We start from the raw sequence: 12,648 nt of genomic DNA, 5'->3' as shown, positions 1-12,648 counted from the left end.
AATCTGACAAGTGAGTGCACTTTGCAAGCAATACTGTACAAGTACATAAAGGAGAATTTGAGAGCTGCACTTATCAAAGCACCCAGTTATCATAAACGGCCCCCCCATGCTGAATAGAGAACTGCTAGATGTACCCGACAGTACAATTTTCATAAAAAAAGCAAACAAAACAAAGCAAAATGGAAATAAATATTTTATCTTTTATTAATTCTATTTGACAAGTGGAAAGAAAAATTAAAGCAGAGGATTAGATGCTTGTTTGCTGCAGACTGTAAAATCTACAGCACTAATTGTCATATACCTGACTGACTGCCAGCGCTGTAGAATCTGTCTAGTCCTTTGGTGCTGAAAGGGGGAGTCTAAACCCCAGAAATGTATTGATATAAACGTACTCCGTGTGCTTCAATGAGCACAATTGCAATTTACATAAATATTTTTATTTTTAGCAGTTCCTGAGTATTTTTAGACTGCTAGTACCAGGCTTTTATCTAAGGGTAAGGCCAGACGTGGCGTTTTTACGTTGCGTTTTTCAAAAAGAACAGCCAGGCGTAAATACGCTACTGAAACCACACGCGACTGTCAACATGCGTTTTTCATGCGTTTTTCAGCACATACGATTATTTTCCCAACATGCACTTCTCATTGAATTTGGACGCCATATTTAAAATATGCTGCGTATTTACGTACAGTGTGGTTTCAAACGTGCAGATCCCATAGAGTTTATTGATTTGGTAGTTTCTTGACATGTTGGCGTTTCTGCTAAAAAATGCCAATACTGGCGTCCTGTGGCGGATTTCAGCTTGCAAGTGCCCTGTGTGAATTGCCATAGTGCGTTTTCCATCGTTTCAGTTATAGTGCAGTTTATGCGTATTTACGCATGGCTGTTCATTTTTAAAAACGCAACGTAAAAACGCCGCAAAAACGCCACGTCTGGCCTTGCCCTTTGAGTCAAGAATCTGAGGGTTAAATGAACAGGAAGTGCATAGAAACTGCCTAGACAATTAGGGTTTCTGACACTTCGTCAATTTTCAAGAAGCTGTTGCGCTGAACGTCTGCTATTAACAGTATAAATGAATGTAAATTGCAAAAGTGCTTAGAAGACCACCCTGAGGCTGATGGGATGGCATTCGCGTTGCCCCGCTTTCTGAAGTTGCCTCACAAGGAAACTTCGGGCGATTTTGGAAAACAAAGCGACGCAAATGCCATCCCACCGGTGATTCACATTCCTTCCGGTGGGAAGGCATTTAGGGGAGATTAGTCGCCCACAGCAGTGAAGATTTATTGCTTGGCAACTAATATCCCACCAGCCTAAGTGTACGCCAATATATTTTTGGGGATAGGATCCCTTAAAAGGCACACCAAACATTTTCTTCTTTTGCTAGTTGCACTTATACAGTACAGTGGAATTCCTATTATGAAACAATTTTGAGGTCTTTTTTTTTTTCTTTAATACAAGAGCAACCCCCTTGCAGCTGTGAATACTTCCAAATCCCAGTGCAATAAATAATGCCAAGACATCCCCCAAATTATGCAACAGCATGCTTCAATAGCTAACCCATGCATTCTTTGTATCCTCCAAGGATTTTCAAATACTTCAGGTTTACGGGGTATGCAGAAGAAGAGGTTAATAGTGGAGGCATCAAATAAAAATACATCAGAATCCAGACATGAAACAATGTCATTCAACTTCTTAATATTTTCATTGCAAAATATAGGATATTAGTGTATGTTTTTTTCACCCTTTAAGGAAAGAAGAACTATTAGAGAATCTGATTAAATAGCTTGGTTGGAAATACCTTTTTTAGCAGTTCTAATGTGTGTGAATGTTGACAAATTCCTCTCTCTCTGGAAATAAATTTTTATGAGTTCTGAAACGTGTGAATGTTGACAAATTCCTCTCTCTCTTAATCACTCTGGGCTACCAGTTTCAAGTACGAATCAACTAAACTATTTATTAAATTAGTAAAATTATATAGTAGCTTATTTTTCACAGAAAAAAAAGGTCTGAAATAATGCAAACCTAAAGATATAAAGTGAATAAGGGGGGGGGGGAGACATTTTAGTATACCTTAATGAAAAGGCAGATGCAGTACAGATACCATACAATAAAAATACACAAGCAGAACAAAAAAAGAAGTTAATGGAACACAAAGTTTTCGATTGCCATAGGAAGGGCCGTAGCAATAAGAATGCCCATGTCAGACAGCATCCCAGTGCCATTTTAAATAGACAATGGCTGCCATGTATTCCTATTAAATGGGAATGGCTCAAGGGAATGATGACAGTTATCCATGTGGAAATGGCATGTGCCACGGAATAGCTGTTTCTTAGTCATCAGAATGGAAAACTGCTGCGGATGGGGACCTTAATTGTACTTTAAGCAATCAAAAAATCCTGTGTGCCATAACCGCTAGTGTTCTGAATGGTGGCATTCCATGCTTATTAGCAGCAAATACAAATTTATATATAAAGGGAACCATCTGCAGGACCAACATATCCAACACTGATTAAGAAGACATCAATAAGAGTCCAGATTCCTAGGCCGCCAAAACTGAAGAGCTTTCCAAGTCCTTCTCGCCACTGTCCCAAATAAAAACGATCTGCCCCAAAGCCACCAAGGGTAATGCTATAATAAATAGAATGCTTTTATTAGACACAGTAATTTAAGTTTACAAAATATAATGTATAAACAATACACAGTACTAGAAAATGTTTACATTTTCAGCAATGTTTGTGAAAAGAAAAAAATATCTAATTTATGGTCAGGGTTAATTACCCATGTGCTTTGTCCTTAAAGGAGAGCTAAAGCTTAACTAAAGAGGTAGCTAGAAATATTGTACATTATATTTTGGGTTACTATACCAGCCCAAGGCAACCACAGCCCTTTAGCAGGGAAGATCTTTGTGTCTCTGGAGATGCCCAGTAGCTCCCCATCTTCTTTTCTGCTGATTCACTGCACATGCTCTGTGCTGCAGTTACTGAGCTTAGGGACCGACTCAAAATATACAGTACACATAGAATATAGATGTCACTGTAAGGCTGATTAGGAATTAATACAGATATTTACTATATGTCAGCACAAAAACCAGTGCAACTAGCATCAGACTTGAATAATCAGCCCTTGTAGCATCAGCTTATATTACAGGCCAACCTGTTTGATAATTTGTGGCGACCCCTAAGTTTAGCTTCTCAACAGCTGCTCAGAGCCCACTGAGCATATGAGTGTCGCAGACACTTTCCAAGATGGTGACCCCCTGTGACAAGTTTGAAGTTCTGGATCATTGCTGCTATTGACAAGCTGAAACTTGAGGCTGGTTCAATAAGCTCAGTGTGCAAAATATAGCATTTTAGCCATAATTATTTTTAGGGCATATTTACAAATCTGTATTGAAAGTGGCTCAAAAATACAAAAATACAATTACCTGCACAGCTTTTTACATAGCCTTTCGCCTTGTAAAACACAGTGCTAAATGTTGAGTAGGGGTATGTATAAACTTGACAGACAAGTTGGTTAATCAGAATAAGAAATCAAATGTTTACAAAATTTTGAGACCTACACTGTACTCCAACCAAATTTACTAGACTTGCAAAGCTTTCTTCCTATACACTTTGCCAAGGCCACAAAAGTGTATAATTTGTTGTAAACTTTGATACAATTGATTTATGCCAAATTTTACAATATACCTTGTGTAAAAATAAAATACAAACTTTATAGGTAAATATGCGCCACAGATTACTATGTCCACAGGACATTATCTCTCTGCCTAATTGTGGTTATACTTATGCATAAAAACAGTCAATCATTTCTCTCAAAACCAGAGTCTCCTAAAGATCATTATCTTGTTCTCAGATGGCAATTATAGTCCTGAACAAGGGTTGCAGTCTGGTTGTAAACAAAAGCCAATACAGATAGGATCCGTTATCCAGAAAGCTCCAAATTACAGTATCTTGTATTTGATACAAACTAAGATATAATTAATCCTTATTGTAAGTAAAACTAGCCTATTGGGTTTAATGTTTACATGTCTTTCCAAAATTGCAGAAAGATCCACTATCTGTAAAATTTCAGGTCCCAAGCATTCTGGATAACAGGTCTCATACCTGTACCACATAGCAGCTTAATGTATTTTTTATGGTGGTATGTCCTCAAAAGGGGATTTTGTGAACCTCACAGTTAATCATTTTCTCTTCAGCGGTCTATGGGACTCAGGGACCATGGGTTATAGCATCCACCACCAGGAGGCAGACGAGAAAGGACACCTTATTCTGAAACTTGCCCCACGAACTTGTGATGGTGAGAAAGACTTCCTTGTGGAGGGACCATTCTCCTGCGTCTACTGTTTGAAGACGGAGATAGTTGGCTTGACAATTGTCTAGTCCCAGGATGTAGACAGCTGATAGGAGTGTGTTGAGTTCATCCACCCAAGACAAAATTAACCAAACCGACCTCCTCCATTGATGTGACCATGAAACCCAAGACCCTCATGTGGTTTGATCAGTTTGGTTAATTTGCAAGGCAACATCTGGAAGCTCTTGTCTGGGTTTTCGTGATAAGATATCCACCACTAGAGAGCTGGCCCAGGAGAGATTTTCTGCAGTGAAGAAACTCCAGGACAAATTCTGTTGCCAAAAACTAGATGTCTGGCTGCAGAATCTCTACCTGAATGGTAGACATCGTGTCTCCTTGAGGACACCAAAAAAGTCCTCTAGCTGTACTCGGGGGTATAGCGTGATAGGGAGGAGTCAGCTTCTTTCCCTAGTGTCCTGCCTCCTGGTGGTGAATGCTTTACCCCATGTGTCCCTGTGTCTCACAGACACATACAAGAGAAACAAAAAATTGATTTTGTTAAAATAATACCAAAGTCCACCAAAATAAACAATACCTTAAAGCCAGAGCAGTTGACCACTTGTATCCTCCTGTCCAATTGCAATAAAGCATCTTTGGAAATGTCCGATTACCTAAAAAAAGGAACAAGTATTAAAGTACCAATGATTTCTAGAATACCAAGTGATATACAAACTATGGCCCTCTAGTTATTACACTAGAACCAGGAACAACGTTTACTGAAGTTATTAAATGTAAACATAGAATTGTAGAGAGATCTGTCATTCATACCTAAGCAATGCACATGATCCAGAACTGTACAAGTTGTGTTGTAGCGTTGCCTGGGGCAGGAGATGGTTTTGCAGCTGCTGGAAAGATTACACACATAATCTGAAGGGGGAAGCTGCCAGCAAAACTGACAAGCCATACTGATGGTGAAATATTCCTGGCGTTGGCTGTTTTCATCCTGTGAATAAAAATAAACATATCAAGCTAATCAAACATACAATATTCACTTAGGTTATAAGTAATAACACATTAGTGCTATAACATTTACGGGATGTCCCTTCAAAGAATAACCAAAGCCCCCCAATGCTCTGTGTGCAATAGCCTAACTGATCTAATGAATGAGTCCAGAGAAAATAATATCTGTATCAGCAAGTGTAAGTTGGCTCCATCACCAGCACATAAAACTGCAACTGGAACTCTGCACCACACTGGATCAGTTACTGGAAATCCTTTATTTTCACACAAAATAAGAACTGATAGAAGTTTACAGAACAAAACGTGTTGCCATCTATCTCCTAATTCAGTTTAGACTCTTTGTGTGCACTTATAAAAAAAAACGGGTGTGCATAGAAAGAGGTGGGTCAGAATAAGTACAATATTGCAAAGTGGTGGGGAAACATGAAGCATGGCTACTTTCAGAAGTTATGAAATATGCATCAAATCCTCTTCCAGGTATACCACTATCCCGACATCCATTAGTTAATTTAAAAATGAGGAGAGCACTCCAAGGTAGCAAAATGCTGTGGTTGTGTTTATTCAAGACTGCTACACAACATTTTTCGGGTCTTACAGTCTTGAATAAGCAGACTTGCTATAGTATATACAGCTTTACACAATTATGTTTTGCAGTGCTCTCCTCTTCTTTTAACTTCTAAAATTCCTTTCCATCCAGAAAACAAACCAGCAAGAAGCTTACCAATTCTAATAGCACACGTATGAAATGGTCTACATAAGAACCTTCTAACACACATCATAAAACTGAGAACGATAATCAATGATACTGAAGATGTCCAAAAACGCTCTGCCGATTCGGTTCAGGATACTAGTGCAACTTTCCTCTTACAGGTCACCACTTTCCTGATATGTATGCTTTTAGTATAAGAGAAATGAGGAGAGCACTCAATAAGCATAAATGCTGTGGTTACTTTATTTAATGCCGACCACCAGTACACGACAGGTTTCGGGCTTCTGTGCCCTTTATCAAGTGTCAATTTGATAAAGGGCACAGAAGCCCGAAACATGCTCTCCTCATTTCTCTTATACTAAAAATAATAATCAATGTTTTATTCTCCAATATGGCATTTAAGTGTAACTCTGCATGTGTCCTCTACACGATCATAGCAGAAAAATAATTAGGGCTCACAGTACTGTATCTTCAAGAAACAAACAAGTGTAAACATTTCCCACACCAACACTATTGCTGTACTAAATTAAGACTCAACCTCTCCTTTGTACAAGGTAACCAGCTGTCTTAAATGTGGAGGTTAACTATTAGTATGTTATGTAGTGAACTGTTTAAGTCAAGATGCCATCTGAAAACTAACGAAATAATAACACACTTGTCTATACTCATAGATCAACTGTGCCTGCTTTTTTCAATTGAATGCACATATGCCCTGTATTTTACACCTGCCTTGACTAGAAAGGATATTGATAATGTCCTGCAAGAATACAAAAAAATAATCCAGAGCTCTAAAGTGAAGTGTTCTTGTTCTTATCCAGTACTATCACATATAAACATATAGTAATAACAAAATAACACAATTTAACCTTCTAGAAATTGTGTCACTGATTTTATTCGGACTGATAAGCAGTAACAAAATAAAAATTACTTACAAAACAGACAACCCCATTTTTAGCAGTACAGTTAAATGTGACAAGCTTTCCATAAATGCAGGAGTAGTTTGTAGCGCAGGTCATACAATCTGAAGCCAGCCTGCTGCATTGTCCATTGCTTGGGCATATTTCCATATATTCTGGCATCTTTGTGGCTTGAAAAATAAAGGGTTAAATCTTACTGACAAGTAAATCTGTACATTATAAAGGGTATTATGCAATAACATTTGCATGAGAGCCTTGATCCATCATGTGGCGCTCGATTTCTCCTCCCTGGCTATCGCCTATAGAAGGCAGGGAGGTAATATCGAGCGCCGCACAATGGATCGTCGCCCTGTCGCCGTTTCTGAAGAGGAGCTCATGCAGAGAATCGCTAAGTCATTTCTTAATAAAAGCTTTGCGAATTAAAAGTTTAAACTGTCTTGGTGTTTTTTTTCATTAGAAAGAAACAAATTTTTAATAAAACAAAATTTATGTTACTGGTCTTTTAAGAATCAAATGAAACCAAGTCATTCTTAACAAGATTTTTATAGTTCATGATCTCCAGTAACTGGCAACTATACAACTACAGTCTATAACTGAGATATAAAATAAAGAAGTGAACCAATATTTACTTGTTGCTTTGATACTTGTTGCAGTTGTAGAAGATGGAAAAGTGTCTTTTAGGGGTTGAGCTACTGGCTGGGAGTACTCAAAGCTCAAGGAACCTGAAAAAGATATTTGAAAAACTTTATTTTAAAGAAAAAGATTTTACAGCATTAAGCTAGCATTGCTATACCTTATTTTTACTCCTGTGTCAGCCCATATAGCAGTGAAGGCAATGATCTGTACCTCAAAGTTGCCCCTGGTATTTCCCAACGTTCTTTTTTTGCAACCAACTCACAAAATACAAGTATGGGACCTGTTATCCAGAAAGCTCAGGACCTGGATCTTTCCATAATTTGGATCTTGATACTTTAAGTGTACTAGAAAATCATGTTAATATTAAATAAACCCAATAGGATGGTTCTGCTTCCAATAAGGATTAATTATATTTTAGTTTGAACAAGGTACTGTTTTATTAGTACAAAGAAAAAGGAAATATTTTTTAAAAATCTGCATTATTTGTATAAATTGGGAGTCTATTCCGTAATTCAGAGCTTTCTGGATAACGGACCCCATACCTGTACTATATATGTCACTATACAGAGCTAATTAGTCATTACATCAGGTTAACATTACATGGCAGTATAGATACCAGTGCACTCTAAATGAGAACAGATTCGTAATCAATCCAATAGCATCATCTCTGTGACAGATTTGAACACACGTCTTACAAATAATAATTTGAAGATTTCCCCTAAACGTTACTACTAAAAAACTGCCCAGGGCATACAGACCATGTGCAGTGCCAGCGGGAGGAAAAAGATAGCCTAACAAGACCAGTAATGGAGACCTCCTTTGTACGACTTTGAAGGCCAGAATCATTACAGATATTGGGATGGTACAGTAATGTTAGTAAATAAAATATAGCATTTGTAGCCATATTCTATTTTAAGGCTGAGATCTCCTTTCAAAAAATCCTTTCTCCTCTAGGCCTGTTGATCTATTACTTCTGCAAATTGCTTCAAGAGAGAAGTAGTCTACAAAGTTGTTGAGTAGCACATGTTTTTAAATTAATATATCAAAGTTTGAAAAATGTTTTTGCCTGTGAGTGCAAAATATGTTTGGTGCACAATTTTAGGGTAAGGCCAGACGAGGAGATTCGGAGAGACTTTGTCGCCTGGCGATTTATCGCCACGTCTTTTGCGCGACTATCTTCCCGAACTGCCTCTGCGTTTTTTCCACATAGGCTACAGCGCAAAATTGCCTGGGCTAATGCACATGCGTTTTCAATAGTCGCCCAAAATTGCCTCAGTGAGGCAACTTTGGGCGACTATTCTTGGCTACAATAGGCAACAAAACATCTCTTGTGCGATTACCCTATTTCTAGTTTTATTCAGGATTTTTTAGCTTTTCTATAACTGCTCGGTAAAACATGCTGCAATAAATCTTGTTGTTTACAGAGTTTTATAGTCATAAGTAATAAGGAAACCTCATCCAAAAGACACAAAAGAAGCATTAAAGGGCAATACACCCCTTTTTCAACATGAGTGCAATAAATAAAATAGGGCTTGTGCTGAACATTTCTTTTACCTATTGTTTTAATCACAAAATAAGCTTGTGTTATTTAAAGGTATGTTTTATTGATTTGTAAACAATAAACAACGATTAACACAAAAACAACACCGTTTGGTGTTCTTTACAGTGCGCATAAATCTAAACAGCAGAGTAGCATATTAGAATAGCATTACGGTATTTAGTGTCAAGATATTTGTACCTTTGAATTTACAAGTCTATGGAATTTTGATCACACCAGGCCCCCCAAAACGTCTCAAACTTATCTGTTGCCCCTCTGGTTTCATAAGTTAGTTTAATCAGTGGGAGGGCATCATCTTTTCGAAAATGATGCATTTGGGAGGGTTTGGCCCATCCAATGCATGAATATAGTTTTTTTGGGCGTAAAACATGAGGGTACGGAAACAAATTCTGGTTGCATTGGTAGGAATTAGATCGTCAACAACCCCCAGCAGGCAGACCTCTGGGCTTACCACCTGTGGTGTCCCCAAATCAGAAGCTATGGTACCCATCAGGTCTCTAAATTTATGTTATTTAATGAGCTAAACAGGGTAAACCGATATTGTAGCTAATCCATGATAATCTGTGCCCTGGTAACCTAATTATTTACCTCATAAGGACCAAAAGAAATAAGGGGTATTGTGGGTTGACCTGAAACCCGTGGTGACTTGTGGGCTACCTGCCTTTTGGGCGGGTGGAGGTTCAAATTTGCCCAACCATTGTGGGTGGGGGTCAGACTCGGGAAGTACACGCCTCCTCTGCTCCCCAAAATTCCCTGTCTTTTAACCCGACATGCGTGCAGAAGTAGTGAACAGAGCAAGAAGCATGGGTGCAGGTCATACAATGGGAACATGTTCTGGGTTAGGGTTGAGTGCGAGTTGAGTTTTTCCTGGCCCTCATCTGACTAATAAGGGTTTATTTGAGGCACTTTAACAAAATGACTAGTACTTTACATTAAATCTGGGCCTCTTGTTTAAACAAAAAAAAACGTGAAGATGGTATGTTTTATATTCTATATGAATATTTCATTGATTATATTTAGATAAATTATTAATTTAAATCAGTTTCGGGATAGCTGCTATTTTATGGATCACTAACACCATTAAGTAAAAATATTTCTTCTATATATAAAGTTTGTATTTGAACAATAAGCATCTTTCTACAGTTTTTTTCTGCCAAAAATGTCCTATTCTTTATATGGAAAAGATTTTCTTGTAGTTCTGTAAAGAGACACAAATGACATTTGAACCCCTACTTATCGGGTTAACTACTTAAGCATTAAACTATAAAGAGCTTATCTGTTATTCACTATGTAAACTTGTGTGCTGTTTGCTGCCCCATGGCCACAAAGTAGCATATTTATAGAAACCATCTTCGAGCCTCTGAAGTAAGCATGCAGTTTGTATCAATGAATTTTAACAGTACATTATATTTATAAGGGACAGTATACACTTATACACTACTTTTCTTTAACAAGAGCAAAATAAATAGAACTTATGCTGACAATACATTCTGTCTATTCTTTAACTATTAAAACTGCATATTTCATTTATTTTTCTTTATTTTAAGCCAAAGCATATTTTTGCTATTACACTTTATCTTACCATTAATTGTCTTAAATAATCTAAGTAGAAATAATATGCCTAATATAAACAACCCCCTTCCTTCACCCTCTGTTGTAACTGTTTTGTTTTAGAGAGAAGCAGAAGTCCAAAATGCAGAGGAATAATCAGTGCACTGGTAATCTAATAATCTAAAGTGGACCTGTCACCCAGACACAAAAATCTGTATAATAAAAGTCCTTTTCAAATTAAACATGAAATCTAATTTCTATTTTTTATTAAAGCATTCATAGCTGCTGTAAGCTCATTTAAAAATCTCAGATGTCAATCAAATATTGTCTGCCCCTCCTCTATGCCATGGGCATAGAGGCGGGGCAGACAATTACTTTCACTTTCCATTCAGCACTTCCTACATGTCACTGCTCTCCCCACATTCCGCCGTTCTCTTTACAATTTAATTGTGTAGCCAGGACATGGGGATGGACATCAGGTCCCACATTCTGGTGCACAGACAAGATTCTGAGATGATGCAAGGTTTTCCTTAAAAGCAGTGTCCACAAAATGGCTGCTGCCTGCTTGCTATCATTTTGAATTCCCAGACTGAAGGAAACAAGATTCAAATCATTTAAACAGTGTAATTAAAGTTTATTTTGCTTGACTAATGTGATAAAATAGGATTTTGAATAATTTGTTTGGGTGACGGGTCCCCTATAATTTGCAAGAACCAAGCATAGATTTTTTTGGTGCTTAAAACAGTATGCAATTGCAAACCCTATTCACTGAACTCATTTGTTTGCCCCTATAAAGGATGGCAAACCCCTCCTTTTTCAGTGTTAACCACTCTTTTCACCCCAAAACCGTAATGCTCCAACTGCGCTAATCCCTACAGCCAAAATGGTAATGAGCAGCTCCAGTGGTGTAACTGGACATTACTGGGCCCCACAGCAAATTATTTTTCAGGCCCCCAAAATGTCTAGAGGTTGACCTGTTTTAACAATATTTATTGAAATCGGATATGAATTTGGGCGTCATGGGACCCCTATACCTCCTGGGCCTCCCTGCAGCCACAGGGTCTGCTTCCTCTGTAGTTCCACCTCTGAGCAGCACTCTGTTAAAGAGAATAGTCTTTATTTTCACACCAAGGGAAACTAAACCCTACGGCCGCAAAATGTGGTTGGCGGCTGCCATGTCTGTTCATTTGACACAAAGTGCATGGTTTACATGGAGCACAAGGTGCTGGATTACACAGTGCTCCTGTGTTGTGCAATTGCAATCAGGGAGGCAGAATCCACAAGTTAAATAGATAAATATGGATGTCAACCCTGCTGTTCACCTCTGAGTAGGTACAGGGATCGGAGGAGTTTTTTAAATGCATACAGGAGTTGAAAAAACACTCTTTGGTGTTGCCAGTATTACTGAATTAGATTTGATTAGCCAATACTAAAACACATACTATTTGTAAAGCATAGTTCACTAAACAAAGCCGAGTATTTAATTATGGATGAGCTTGAAGGTATTATAAATGAATAAGACTATACATAACCAAATACTGGCTGTACAAGAATTGACAATTCTCACTTCATCCCCCAGCTAACACCCCTCTCCTGTACTGTAATTAAATACCGACCTAGCCAATACAGAAAGGTAACTGTGTGCCTATAACTTACTATGACTCTACGAGCGCTCTTTGGAAGGCAAAGCAAAATCATTATGCCAACACAGAGGGAAACCACTCACCGCGGCCGGAGAACACATACATCTGCGTGACAAACAGCAAAACCCGACAGACTCTCTTCAAAGCCATCATCAGATCCATCTTCCTTCCTACTCTGTCAGGCTAAAGGCGCTCTGACAAACAGGCATCCGTAGTCTCGCGTTACCAGATATTCCAAGCCTCTGTTTGACAGCCGATGCTGTATCGTTGGCTTGGTATAAATTCATGCGGCAATACTGGTTTTGTTTAAAAATTACCGTAATACT

At 38.2% G+C, this 12,648-nt stretch overlaps 1 protein-coding gene across 1 annotated transcript; it reads right to left on the bottom strand.

Moving 5' to 3' along the window:
* Positions 1-1,445: 1,445 nt before the first annotated feature.
* Positions 1,446-12,489, bottom strand: tm2d3.S (TM2 domain containing 3 S homeolog). The gene is made up of 6 exons (NM_001093243.1): positions 12,406-12,489; positions 7,564-7,656; positions 6,950-7,104; positions 5,117-5,291; positions 4,884-4,959; positions 1,446-2,626 (listed from the first exon to the last, which is right to left on the bottom strand). Exons 1-6 carry the CDS (start codon positions 12,482-12,484, stop codon positions 2,461-2,463), a joined length of 744 nt encoding a protein of 247 aa, NP_001086712.1. The 5' UTR covers positions 12,485-12,489; the 3' UTR covers positions 1,446-2,460.
* Between the last annotated feature and the right edge of the window lie 159 nt (positions 12,490-12,648).

Source organism: Xenopus laevis, chromosome 2S (assembly GCF_017654675.1).
Source record: "Xenopus laevis strain J_2021 chromosome 2S, Xenopus_laevis_v10.1, whole genome shotgun sequence".
NCBI lineage: Eukaryota > Metazoa > Chordata > Amphibia > Anura > Pipidae > Xenopus > Xenopus laevis.
This window is presented reverse-complemented; position numbering and strand designations above follow the sequence as displayed.